General features: G+C 37.4%; 2 protein-coding genes across 3 annotated transcripts; both read left to right on the plus strand.

Moving 5' to 3' along the window:
- The first annotated feature begins 267 nt into the window (after positions 1–267).
- On the plus strand, positions 268–6,705 carry zranb2 (zinc finger, RAN-binding domain containing 2). 2 transcript variants are annotated; one of them, XM_057338154.1, is made up of 10 exons: positions 269–520; positions 1,051–1,103; positions 1,773–1,881; positions 2,679–2,761; positions 3,132–3,208; positions 3,308–3,454; positions 4,056–4,186; positions 4,868–4,927; positions 5,452–5,604; positions 5,807–6,705. In XM_057338154.1, exons 1-10 carry the CDS (start codon positions 465–467, stop codon positions 5,859–5,861), a joined length of 924 nt encoding a protein of 307 aa, XP_057194137.1. In that variant the 5' UTR covers positions 269–464; the 3' UTR covers positions 5,862–6,705. The 2 variants fall into 2 exon arrangements, with proteins under 2 accessions (XP_057194136.1, XP_057194137.1); XM_057338153.1 differs by having other exon boundaries at positions 268–520; positions 5,452–6,705.
- A 283-nt stretch (positions 6,706–6,988) lies between these two features.
- Positions 6,989–13,556, plus strand: ptger3 (prostaglandin E receptor 3 (subtype EP3)). Its single transcript, XM_057338152.1, has 2 exons — positions 6,989–8,293; positions 9,907–13,556. The coding sequence occupies exons 1-2, from the start codon at positions 7,445–7,447 to the stop codon at positions 10,261–10,263; spliced, it is 1,206 nt and encodes a 401-aa protein (XP_057194135.1). The 5' UTR covers positions 6,989–7,444; the 3' UTR covers positions 10,264–13,556.
- The last annotated feature ends 242 nt before the right edge of the window (positions 13,557–13,798 follow it).

Here is a 13,798-nt window from a genome sequence, read left to right on the forward strand (position 1 = left end):
CTAAAGGTAAACTGCTCAAAATAAAATATAACTTGTACCAGGGTTGTAAAACTAAATCGTGTGGCCACAAGGCAGTTAGGAGTGTTTTGAGTTTATATAACATGATTTAGGCTAGACAAAGATTTTAGAAATAAATCTAATGTGGTTTCAGTCTCGGCTGGTCTATATCTCAAGACCCGGTTAAAAAGCAAAAGTTTGTGTATGTGTTTCAAATCTAGTGAGCACCCTACTTACGGAACGCACTCATGATGCCCAAATAGCTGTCTACGTAGGGAGCTCGCTGGGTTTTGAACGCAACCCACGTGTCGCTTTCGTTCACGGTAGCCGATGTGTTACTGTCTGACCTACATACGCGTTTACATACTTAATGGTGTCGTTTTGGTGCTGTAAGCACATATTAATATTCGTAAAGTGTTCTTCTTATCATCTTTGGTGGATCGTGGCGTGCAGTCGAGAGGACGAACATGTCAGGAAAGAGTTTTCGCGTTAGCGACGGTGACTGGGTTTGTCCCGATAAAAAGTAAGATACGTTGAATAATTATTAATAATTATTAAGGAAACGCATGTTTAAATATAAGTATTTATCTACGACTTAAATGCCTTAAACGTAAGAGACAATGAATGGTTGTGAGAAACTTGCACGCTCATGTTAGCCTAGCCTTCTGTTAGCTTTAGCACACGTCCCTAGCATGGGCCTACAAACATTGTTCTTTAGAAATCAAATAAAAATGTCCATATCTTTGAAGAATTGACCAACACCAAATGAACCTTTGGATTATTATTATTATTATAAACGTTATGTTTTACTTTCTCATAATTCGTTGGTTGAGTTAACTGTTATTGGCTTTTCGGATGCTGTGGTCTCCCAGTGTGCTAACGTTATCTCTCATCGTCATCAGTAGTAGATGTTATGTATTTGTTTTGTGCTATTAATGAAGTATCCTTTATTAATTAAAGTTATCTTATAAATGTCTAATGTTTTACTGTGATGAGTTTTTTGCAAGGTGTGCCTTTATGTAATGCTAATATTAAACCTGTTTTTAATCTTAGATGTGGAAATGTCAACTTTGCTAGAAGAACGAGTTGTAACAGATGCGGCAGGGGTAAGTGGTTCACAATTCATGTTTATAGTTATTAAAGGGGTCATATGACAGGGCTAAAACGAATATTATCGTTTGTTTTAGATGTAATGCAAAGTGTATACACGATTTAAGGTTCAAAAACGTTGTATTTTCCACATACCGTGCATGTTTGTATCTCCTCTTTGCCCCGCCTCTCTGAAACGCGCTGATTTTTAACAAAGCTCATCGCTCTGAAAAGCGATGTGTGCTATGATTGGCCAGTTCACCAGTACTTAGTGTTTGGTCGAATACTGCAAGCGTGTGACGGAAATGTAACGCCTCTTACCATATTTGGAACATCAGGTTCCAAAGAAATTGTGCTGACCGGTACGCCCACCTTACTTGCGTATACATTTGGGCGGTCTTAGTCAAATCATACAACGAACTGACATTTGTGGGGGTGTGGTTACACGAGGCGTTTCAGGCAGGTCTGGGTGAGCATTTGCTTTTAGATAGAATGCATCTTTTGTTCCGACACTTTAATTTTTGCAATTTTATGTGTCTTAATACATGCATGGGCAATTTATAACACACCAAACACACAGAAAAACGCGTATTCGTGCCATATGACCCCTTTAAAATTTGTGTTTAAAATGCGTTGTGGTACACCCACATTGTGTGCTCAAATGCATCTATAATTGCTTTTAACAGAAAAAACAGTTGAAGCAAAGATGATGAAAGCAGGGGGAACAGAGATTGGAAAGACCCTGGCTGAGAAGAGCAGAGGTCTCTTTAGTGCAAATGACTGGCAGTGCAAAACGTGGGTATTGTTGTGAAATGTTTTTGACTTGTTACGCTCCTTTCATACTACACGCATGAGCAGCATGTAGGCGGAGCAGCGCGTAGGGAGAGCGTTAGCAGCGCGTACCCATTGTCCTTTCACAGCGGCAGGGTATGCAACAATGGCATTTTGCATTACGTTATTTATATACATCAATGAGCAAAATATCTACTGCTACTGCTTATGCACCGCGAGCACGCGCTGCTTACCGTGCGGTCTGAATGCTCTCATCTGTTAACATGTGCGCCGAAAAAAATACATGCTGCTTACGCGTGCGGTGAGAAATGGCTGTTATACTTGAATATTAATTATAATCTTTTATTCTGCTGTTCCCAGACATGTAACGCATCACTCAAATGACAGAAAGTAAATGTACATTTTGTCATTTAGCGGACGTCTTTATCGAGAGTTAGCAATGAATTAGGAACATAACAAACAATTTGCCTTACAATTTTTTTGCATTCATATTTTTAATGATCCGGACATTCTTATTTAGTTGCGAGAAATGTATAGTGTCAAAAATCAAAAGTTAAAATCATGAATTTGTCTCAATGGTATTTTGAACTGTTAAATAGAGCAGAATAAAAGACATTAGTTACAAGCTAAAGTTTAAAGAATCTTTGGGACAAGCAGTTTTTCTCACAAATTTCTCTTTCTGGTTTAATGTGAACTATTGCTTTAAGAACAGTTTTTTCCCGTAGGAGTTTGAGACTTGCTGTGCTAGAATGCAAATTATTATTAAAATGTAACGCTATTGCTTGGCTGTGTTATTCTAGGTGTGGCAATGTAAACTGGGCCAGAAGATCAGAGTGTAACATGTGTAACACTCCTAAATATGCCAAACTGGAAGAAAGAACAGGTATGATCTTGTCCAGGTTCAAAGCTGAATATAGTGTACTGTATATACTGCAAACTATTTTAAAAAGTACACGATATGGCATGAATGTTTGCATGCTTCGTTTGTGTGTTGCATGTTTAATTGATCTTAGTTATACGTTTATTTAGCCTTTTTAAGTCTGTTAATATATACACTTTTGAGTTAAGTCAAATAAAAAGAATCAAATGGTGAGAAATAAAAATGTGTATGTTACTCTATGCAAGTGCACTTTGTAGGCTTATGTGGTAATAGTGGATGGTTGTTTGGGATGTTCTTAAAGAGAGCCATACTTGATGTGGTTTATTAACATTTTAGTTGAGTTTAATGTTGGATGCATGTATGTCTTTATCAGGCTATGGCGGAGGATTTAATGAGAGGGAAGACTTGGAATACAAAGAGCGAGAGGAATCTGACGGCGAGTATGATGAGGTTCGTTTGTACGTTAACTAAAAGAACAGATACAATCTACTGTTTCAGAAATGATTAGCATGACTTGAAATCAAATTGACGCATAAATTATTGTTTCAGTTTGGGCGCATTAAGAAAAAATTTCGTGGGAAAAGCAAAAAGGACACTGAAAAGAAAGAGGAACCTGTCAAAGCTGCTAAAGTAATTGAGGACGATGATGAAGATGATGACGATGAAGATGGGGATCTTTCGAAATACAAACTTGATGTAAGATATTTTTTTAACCATTTTTAGATTTGACCATTGAGACACAGCCATCTATCATATCTCATGAGTTCAGCACCATTAATTCTATATTGACACAGTTTGGGCCGTTCTAAAGATAAAACAGGTCTTAAAGGGTTTGTTCACCCAAAAATAAAAATTCTATCATCATTTACTTGCCTTCAAGTTGTTCCAGATCTGTATACATTTCTTTCTGATTAACACAGAGACATTTGGAAGAATGCTTATAACCAAACAGTTCTTGGACCCCATTGACTACCATAGTAGGGAAAAAAACGTTATAATTTTTTTGTTCTGTTGAACACAAAAGAAACTATTTTGAAGAATGTAGGACAGCAAACAGTTCTGGGGCACGTTTCACAACCATTGTAATTTTTCCTACTATGGTAGTCAGTGGGGTCCGAGAACTGTTTGGTTACAAGCATTCGACCAAATATCTTTCTGTGTTCAACCAACCAAAGAAATTTACACAGGTTTGGAACAACTATAGAGTAAGTAATTCATGACAGAATTTTCATTTTGGAGTGAACTATCCCTTTAAGCTTTCTACGTATTAACAAACAAATCTTTTTTTGACTGTTAGGATGAGGACGATGAAGATGGAGATTTGTCCAAGTATGATTTAGATGCTAGTGAAGAGAAGAAAGAGAGTCGGTCGGACTCGTCGCGTTCATCGTCTCGCTCGTCTAGTTCAAGCTCCCGGTCTAGGTCCAGGTAAAAGGGTACAGGTCAAGGGTAACTCCAGGCAAAATGTCAGTATCAGCTCAAATCTTTATTCAAGTCTCATCATGAATATGTTTAAATGTTTTAATTTCTCTTTGCTTCCTTGTAGTACACCTTTTTTTTTCAGTTGTTTAAATCTGACATGACCTTCTTTCCTTAATGTTAAAAGTGTTAAAATGTTAAATCTGTGAAATTTACTTTTAAATGCTCACATAGAATTAGCATGCCTGATACTCAGAATACATATTTTTTGCTTTCAGCTTCCAATTATCAGTGTTGTACTTTGACACGATTAACATATTTGATTGTTTAAATGCATGATGTAGAATTTTTTAGTTTTCACCTGGCCCTGCTTAATAGCAGCTCTGTAAGATGTATGGTTTGATATACATTGAGTAGGAATTTGCTATAAAAACAGTAACGTTGATTTAGTATGCCAATAATAGCAGTCTTAAAACCATTGATGCAAACCTCTTTGCCAAAACGCTAAAAATTCTCCCCACTCTGACTTTGTTACCTTTAGTCTTGTATATCTCTCTTATGTTGAATACTTGTATTTGATAGTTGTGTGGTTGACTGCTATATTGTGTTTTCATCAAAGGCTCTTCAGCTTTAATAGAAAAAAGGGACATTAGTGGTGTTTTGTTTTTTGTTGATGTCGGTTTTTTGCAGATCCCAGTCCAGAAGCTCATCAAGTTCCAGGTCTCGATCACGTTCCAGGTCCAACTCCAGGTGAATGAGGTCACATGCACTCTCCAGGAGAGAGAGTGTGTGTGTATGAGCTGCCAGTGGTTGTAGTGTACTCTTTGTCCTCCTCAGACACTTATGACTATGAGATGAAGTTGCCATAGAAAGCAGTTTAGCCTTGAGATGTACTTTTATCTCTTTGTGAATGTTTGAACCGCATTACGCTTTTTGACGTATGTGTAGGCGTTAAGAGTTGTCTTGTGCTTTTATAAGACTCTTTGTAACTTCATTTTTCAATGTCACAAAGATCTCATTTATCTGGTAACATGTGACATCTAACAGGCAATTACAGTCAAGCTTTACTGAGCCGCTGACAGTTTTAGCTTTATTATTTTGAAAAGTTCAGTCTGGTCAGACCTTCAGCTTAAGTGTGATTTAATCTGTAGTGTTTACTTTAGGGGTGGGTGTGTTTTTTCCTCACAGTTCAGTCCTTGTGGTAGTATTATTGTAGCAATCTGCGTAGAGATTTGTTGACTTTATGGGAATGCTTACTTGTTCCCCATTAAAAGATCCAGCTCCAGATCTGGAAAAGGCTCTGTTTCTCCAAGGAAGAGGTCTCGCTCCCCTTCGTCTTCGCCTGAAAGAGGTCAAAAGAGGAGTCGCTCCAGGTCGTCCTCTGGTGGCCGCAAAAAAAGACGTTCTCGATCACATTCGTCTGAAAGGTTTGGGTTTCTGTGGTGTAAAAAAGGTGTCCTGGATACCAGGCGTCCTTTCACATTATGCAGTGGTCTCTCAAAGTGTTAAAGATTTGGCTCGAAAATGTGCTTCGCAATGTTTCTGTACTGTTTTCAAATTTGTTTGTGTGTTCTTGAACCAAATCATTTAATTGGTCATGGTTTTTCCCCTCTTTCTGTCTCTTTGTAGGTGCAGAGGCTCAACTGGATCATCCCACTCTGGCTCAAGCTCAAAGCAGAAATGATTAACAAAAGACACAAATCTTTCTAAAACTGCATGTTGTTTTTCCAACTCATGATTTGTGCTATTGCCTCTACCCAACTGTTCCTATTAATAATTTCCATCAAACAAATCTGTTCACAAACGTTACTGCCTTCTTTTTAAACATATTGCCAAATCCCTGAACAATAGAACTCTGATTAATATAACTGTAGTGTCAGTCAGTTTATAGAAAAACATTTAAGTCTGTAACTATAAATGGCACATATCTTCTGGACATCATCATTTTTTAAGGAAATGATGCAGATTATATAATACAGAAGTAGTTTTATTCATCTGTTGAACATCCAGTTAGTACCGAAGCATCAATGTTGATTTAATGATACAAGATTTTTTTTGTGATGTGGGACAACCCACGAGAAATGTTGTCTTAAATTACATAACATCAGAAAATCCAGCATCTAAATGTTATAAAGAGCTCTGAGGTGTAACATAACCTCATCAAATTGTGTGTTAAAGGTAAGTATGTGTTTTTTTGTGTGTTTGTTTTAATACATGTTGGGATTTTCTTATGACCAGAAAGAAGAAATGCTATGAATGTTTCTTGGTTTACCTTCAGTGTCTTTTTTTGTTGTCTTTTTTTTAACTTTTGTTCTAAATTTGATCAATCAATAGTAGAATACTTTGAAATGGATACAAAGTACTGCTAACAATTAACATGGTCTGTACATCAGGGTTGGAACATGTAGTTTAAAATAATTGACCCCACATCCTCTCCAGACAACAAATTGATATCACATAAAAATGTCCTACTGTCGTTTAAAATTACATTCATGTAATCAACATAAATAAACACTTGTTAATCTGAATGTTTGTTTTTGCTATTTATTGTGTACATTGAGATGTTTTGTTTCTTTTGAGTGTTTTACCACTTTTAACAAGCAAAACCAATGGAGAACAATAATAGGGTGCTGTTTCTTTTGTCCTCCGTGTTTGCGTCATATGCATGTAGCCTATGGTCATTAATACCGGGAAAGACATAGAAACCTTCAGAAATATTGCTTTCTGCAGGTCAACTATAATTGCATTTTGCAAATGCACCTGCAGTAGCCTACGGCGACAGATAAATGAAGAGTCTTTCCTCGTGCGCTAGGTGGCACCTGTTGCGTTTAAAATCCGATGTGAAACGATTATGCTTCGATTACATAATTACAACTTTTGGTGACACTTGTGTTTATTAGGCTACGTATTTCTTCGGTTATAATGAAAGGAATGCTTTAGTGTGGTTGTTGGTTATTTTGTTAGATACGCGGGTAACGTAGACATGTGCCGGTAGTGTTGACGGTCCACCGAACAACACAAATGCAATAAATCACCCGAAAAGTGCACGTTCTCGTGTTTTAGCAATTTAATGCTTCGAGGTTTTGCACTCTCTTCGCTATTGTCTTTCTAAGCATGTCTTACATTTCCATAAGGGTCCCGCCTCTGGGTTTATAACGCGCGCCCGTTGAGCGCTCTCGAGCAGCAGAGCGCAGAAAGTAAGCCAGAAGTGAAGACTTCACCTGTTTCAAAGGGCAACTGGGGCCATGAACGAGCTCCCTGTAAAGGATGACATCTAAATGTCAGCCTTCAGATATTCCGCCCCAAAATCTTTCTACGGGAACCGTTATGTTGGATTCCAACGTCTCCAAATCTTTACAGGACAGCAAGAGTGCCAGCTGTGGATTTGTATCCGTGTTTTTTCCCATCACTATGATGGTGACTGGAATGGTCGGGAACTCCCTCGCGATGCTGCTAGTTTATAATGCGTACAGAAGAAAGGAAAACAAAAGAAAGAAGTCTTTTCTACTTTGCATCGGCTCGTTGGCGTTAACTGACCTTTTCGGCCAGGTGCTCACAACTCCGATAGTCATTTCTGTGTACAGAGCAGATCTGACATGGGAACGGGTGGACTCGTCGGGAACTCTCTGCGCCTTCTTTGGGGTGTGCATGACCACTTTTGGTTTGTGTCCTCTCTTTTTAGCGAGTGCCATGGCCATCGAGAGGGCCTTGGCCATCACTGCCCCTCACTGGTACTCGCATTACATGAAAACCACCTTGACCAAACAAATTCTGGTCATTATTTGGTGTTTGGTTTTGCTCTTTGCCTTGTTGCCTGTTGCAGGCGTTGGACAATATACTTTGCAGTGGCCAGGCACTTGGTGTTTCATAAGTACAGGGGACAAGGACGTAACGGGAAATACGTTTTTTGCCACGACTTTCGCAGCGCTGGGCATATTTTCGTTGCTCGTCACTTTGTCTTGTAATGTTGTGACCATCCGTGCATTGGTTGCACGTTGCAAAGCGAAGGCAAGCTCAACCCAAGCATCCAAGCAATGGGAGAGGTTAACAACAGAGACTGTTATTCAGTTGATGGGCATTATGTGTGTTCTGTTGACGTGTTGGTCACCTCTACTGGTATGTATCTTATCAGCTTTTTCCAGATACACTTACTGTAGTTATCACATGTAAGCATGCACAGTGTCCGTGCAATTCAGTCTGGTGTAGTTCCAGAAAACGTGTTCTTTAAATTGCATTACTTTTTAGGAATTTAAAGGAATAGTTTTCCAAAAAATAAAAACGATGTCATCATTTACTCACCTTTGAGTTCCAAATCTGTATAAACTTATTTGTTCTGATGAACACAGAGAAAGATATTTGGAAGAATGCTTATAACCAAGCAGTTCTTGGACCCCACTGACTCCCATAGTAGGGAAATTACTTATATATTTTTTTGTTCTGTTGAACACAAAAAATATATATTTTGAAGAATGTAGGACAGCGAGCAGTTCTGGGGCACTTTTCACTATCATTGTCATTTTTCCTACTATGGTAGTCAATGGGGTCCAAGAACTGTTTGGTAACACGCATTCATCCAAATATTTCTCTCTGTGTTCAACCAAACAAGGAAACGTATACAGGTTTGGAACAGAATTCATGACAGAATTGTTTTTTTGTTGTGAACTGTCCTTTTAAGTAAAGGTGGCTTGACATTTCTGCTCTTAATCATGGGAGTTTAAGGAACACACAAATGGATCAAACATGCACTGAATTTGGTCACTTTGGATCATAAAAGCATAAATGTAAATCTAAAATCTGATAAATTGATTTTTTGTTATTTGGTAAATTGTGGTTCATTTGGAAGAGATTACTTCAGTTAATAATAGCTTTATTGATAGTAAAGTAATAAAATTGGCCAAAATATTTCAAACAATTGTACTTTTAATTTTGGATTACATACTACAAAACGTAGTAACAACAAAACATACAGTTAACTGAAGCTGATGTACAACCGATGTGATTTACACTTTCAATACTTAACTGTAAAACAGCTTTGAAACCCCTTTGTTTAAAGCGATATAGGCTATAAATGGGCAATTTCAGTGTTATGGATGTGACATTTTCAGTCAAAACTTGAAATATAAATACTCAGAGAATGTATTTTTACCAATGTATTGAATCGTCTCTTTATATTTTTCTCTTAAAACAGAAAACGTGTGTGGTATTTTACTGATGTCTGGACTGTATCAACAGGGGTTTATAGAGTCCAGGCATCAGTAAAATACCACATGAGTTTTCTGTTTTAAGAGAAAGAAATCATCCGTTGTGACAACATATTTTGTAGGATTTCTGTGAATTAAAATGCACAAATAATAATACCCAACAAATGGAGAAGGAATGGCTCTTCATAAAGCAGTTATTTTAATCTAAATTTGCATGTGCCTATTTATGAGGAATATGGACTGTTATGGATGTGACACTTCAGTTATGAATGTGACAATTACTTGACTATGGAAAACTATGCGTTAAAAACAAACAAAAAACAAAAAAATGCTTTAAAAACTGAGACTTCACGTGAGAATTTAAACCACCAATCATTGACATCAGAGGTATCAGTATGGTGAAAACCTTTGGTAAAACTAGATTTTTTCATCTTAAGGTTGACACTTGCATGGATTGCTCAAAGGTAACTTAATAAGTACTCATAAATAATTCATAAAATATGCCCATAAATATTTCGCATTCTTTAGATCCTTATGTTGAAGATGATCTCAACCCACACCTCCTCCCATCACTGCAAGTCTGCTGCTGCATCTCTCTTACCCAGCCAGGACTTACAGATGGACTGCAACTTCTTTCTCACCGCCATACGCCTGGCTTCACTCAATCAGATCCTGGATCCGTGGGTTTACCTGCTTCTGAGAGAGATTCTTTTGAGGAAGTTCTGCCAGGTGGCCAGTGCAGTATCCAGGTGCTCATTGGAGGACCAGAAGGAAACCCAGTCTCTGGATGTCCTGAATAAGAAGCCCATTCAGAGTGATAATGTTCAGAAACAATCGCTAAACATGGAGAACTGTAACCTGAATGGGGGGAATGAGGAACAGTGAGTAGGTTTCATGGTACATAAACAAATTCATTTTCAAAAAAAGGAATACAGTGGAAAAGGTACAAAAAAGGAAAGAAAATGCGACTTGTTGTGACAATGAATGCAGAGTGAAGTCGCATGCAAACGCTTCACTCTTGTGTAGCTGACTGACCTGTCACAGTCAATATATTTAAAGGGATTTTGTACATGGTTACTCAATTAGCATCCTTTGAAGTAAAACTAAATGGCAGGACCTGACAAATAAGGCATTTAGAACAGCAATATTAGTAAATTATACTTGGCTAGACAAAAGCAAAATCAGAAATTGATGTATGCCAACTCCCATGGAGTTTGTTGAAAATTGTTTAAAACCTGTGTTGGCATTGTATAGCAAAACATATTTATATGCCAGTTACAGGGCAAACGTGAAAAATATTTCTTTCATTTACGGTTTATTATATAAAATGTCAGAGCTGTTCATTTTGCACTTGCAGAAAAGCACTGAATGGTCTTAAATTCACTTCTCTGAGCTCCTGCTCTCATTCATTTACATTTTTACTGAAGAGCCAACCCGTTCGACACATGGCTCACTGTAGAGCTCAAAAACTGAAAACTGCAATTTGGTTTGTATTGTGTGCACCTCTCAATGCCTCTCACAGGTGGCTATGTATATTTTAGGTTTGTTTCGAGAGTGATGTTAACAGTTTGGTGAAAGGCAGTCTGGCCTTTGAACAGCCCCTTTCAAAGTGCCAAATCAAATACGGTGTGCACAGCAATTGCGTCAGGGTACCGCATCTGTTTATCTGCAATATTCTTAATATTTCATTTCAATACTATATGAGCTGTCTTTATCATAAATATGGTCTTTAAAACTCAAACGTAAGACAATTTCACTTTGTTCAGATGGTGATTAGCCATTAATAGAAATTGCTTTTTGTACCCGATAGCTGTCAGGAGGCCAGCCACTTATATTTTAAAAAAATCTTATTGGAAAATTATGTCATATTACAATAGTTTGAGACATTAATCTGTTTTTTACCAAGGTTTTAAATTTTTTGTTGACAAAACTATAACCCAAGAAAAAGGTTTTCAATTATAACTGGGCATACAGTATATAAAATATTGCAAATGATACAGATGTTGAACCTGTTTTAAATTTGGCGCTTCAGCTGCATTACTGTATTTATGCATCATATTTAATGCACGAACTAACATGAACAATTGTGTTGACTTTAACAAAGATTAATAAATGCTGAAAAACTATATTGCTCATTGCTAGTTCATGTTAGTTAATGCATTTACAAGATAACAAATACAACCCTTTTTGTAAGGTTGTAACCAGTTGAGGTTACAGAATGCCTCTGTTCTGCTGAGCAGCGGGTTATTTTCATGGGTGAATAGTATAGTGATGTATTTCTGCTGAGGTAAAAAAACATAGTTCATGGTTCTGTCATGTTTCATCCAAAACTGTTTCTTCAAACGTACATCCAAAGAATAATGTGAACAGCATGGTGCTAGCAATCCTGATGTAAATGTCTATACGTAACTTTCAAATTATGCTTCATTTTCTTATTTAATTTGTCAAATCTACCATCTCATTTCTGTTTTAAAAGCTCTGACTTCATAGATTATTTGTCTGAGTAGATACCCTTCTGTCCTCGGTTCTTTGAAACTCGCTGAAATCCACAGGATACTGAAAATGTTTGCACCGATGACACACCCCGCAGATCAAACGAAAATGAGGGAGGAAGTGTTTTGCAAGTAAAAATAAGGCTTTGGTTTTCTTTCTTCGAGGTCAGAGCTCTATAAAATTGATTGATTTGAGAAGTCCGTGTGAGTAGTAAATACATTCGGAACATGAAAATTCCTAAAGAGGGCTAAGAAATTGCCCATTTTCTACCTAAAAGGGCTGTAAGCAAATCCAGAAAACCAGGTAGAGCATCAGAGGAAAACCCAGAATGGGGATCAGAATTACACCGCAGGAGTTGTCTGGAGGAAGCAGAACACTTTTTATAAATGGATTTTACTGGAATCGTTACTTCTAATTTGACATATGTTCCCAGGCAGTTCCAGAGGAAAAATGAGAAGGCTCTAATGAATTAGACATGCGAGAAAATGAAGAAATAATGAAATTAATGTGAGCTACGGCCTTTAGTCGAGCTTAACTTGCTTACACTGTGAACACAGCAATGGAAAAAAGGATTGCGTAATATTTCATTGCTAAATTAGACGTAGTGGCGTGCCCGTGCACGAAGAAACAAGGTCTGCCTTGTGACCATTCAGTGCTTTCTATTTATAAATGTGACTGTGGTTTTCTAGATTCTTATCAAATCTACAGCTGTACTTATCGGTGTATTTATGTTGCCAAGGGCATCTAATCTGAGTTTCTTTCATATAGAAAGGTTTAAAATTCCGATGTATGGTGTGCTGGAGTCCAAGACAGAGACTGAGAAATTCAAAATGGATTCTGAAATGGAATCGGAAATGTGTCTGACTGTGTTAAAAGCACGTTCATCAAACATAAGTGCAACTACAGTCTAGAACACAGCGTGAGATGTGAGTGCTTTAAAAATGAACCATTGATTTATCTGTAAATAATAATTTATTGTATATGTGCATGCAATAAGAGCTGCCGGATAACGTTTGCATGCGAAGCCACCAGCAAATCATATTTTGGGTCATACCCATCAGAATGTCGTAATGCCAGATGCCAAATCAAAAGCGTGGCAGGTCCGCATTATAAAAAACAGGGTTTCATGAATGTATTATGGGCTTTACATTTATTTATGTTGTAAGACAAGACCCTGTGTCAGTTTCTGGACCTGGTTCACAGCCAGAGCTGTCATTAAGCTTGTATCAACAGATGGTCGTGGCTCTGCTTGTGTGTTTTTGAGAAGAAATGTTTGCATATGCTTGCAACTGTTTGACTCGTCTTTTAACTGCTCTGGTCCAGATATGCTTGCCTTGTAATGGTGCTTCTAAAGTATATCATTATTCAATTCTGTGCAGTCTGTGATTTCTGTCCGTCGGGATTGACTGTGTTTCATGCCATTATCCTAATTTGATCGGGGAGGGGGTTGGGGTACATCGAAGTGCTTTTGTTACTGTAATGCCCCTATATTTTGCACAATTAGCAATTGTGTTAGTGATTGCTAAATTCTTTATGTTGTGGAAAAAATGTGTGTTCGAATATAAAATTTTGTTAAATCATTTTAACTGAGCTTTCTTTCTGATCTTTCACTGCTTGGTACAAGAATAATCCTAATTCTTATTTGGCTCTCATTGAAATACTTTGTCTCTGTTGATAAATTTACAAATTTCTAACCAATAAAATAAAATAAAGAGCTCACATTTAACTGGGTGGAATGACTCATTAATGTAGCTTTATTGAACTGTACATACTGTCAAATTGTGTACTCAGTTATAAATGATTACAGGAACGTTATGTTTAAAGTCACATCTCTTAGCTAATAGAGGATTGAAGTCCATTGGTTTGAGATTTAAAGGTGCAGTGAACTAGGACCACTATTTTAACCCGAGCTTTTGTTATATAAGAG

This window comes from Triplophysa rosa, linkage group LG7, assembly GCF_024868665.1.
Source record: "Triplophysa rosa linkage group LG7, Trosa_1v2, whole genome shotgun sequence".
Classification (NCBI taxonomy): Eukaryota; Metazoa; Chordata; class Actinopteri; order Cypriniformes; family Nemacheilidae; genus Triplophysa; species Triplophysa rosa.

Coding starts and splice junctions, on each gene's coding strand:
- zranb2 (XM_057338153.1), top strand. CDS start 465: ATGTCAGGAAAGAGTTTTCGCGTTAGCGACGGTGACTGGGTTTGTCCC. Junction 521..1,050: donor TGGGTTTGTCCCGATAAAAA/GTAAGATACGTT, acceptor TTTTAATCTTAG/ATGTGGAAATGTCAACTTTG. Junction 2,762..3,131: donor CAAACTGGAAGAAAGAACAG/GTATGATCTTGT, acceptor TGTCTTTATCAG/GCTATGGCGGAGGATTTAAT.
- ptger3 (XM_057338152.1), top strand. CDS start 7,445: ATGACATCTAAATGTCAGCCTTCAGATATTCCGCCCCAAAATCTTTCT. Junction 8,294..9,906: donor CGTGTTGGTCACCTCTACTG/GTATGTATCTTA, acceptor CGCATTCTTTAG/ATCCTTATGTTGAAGATGAT.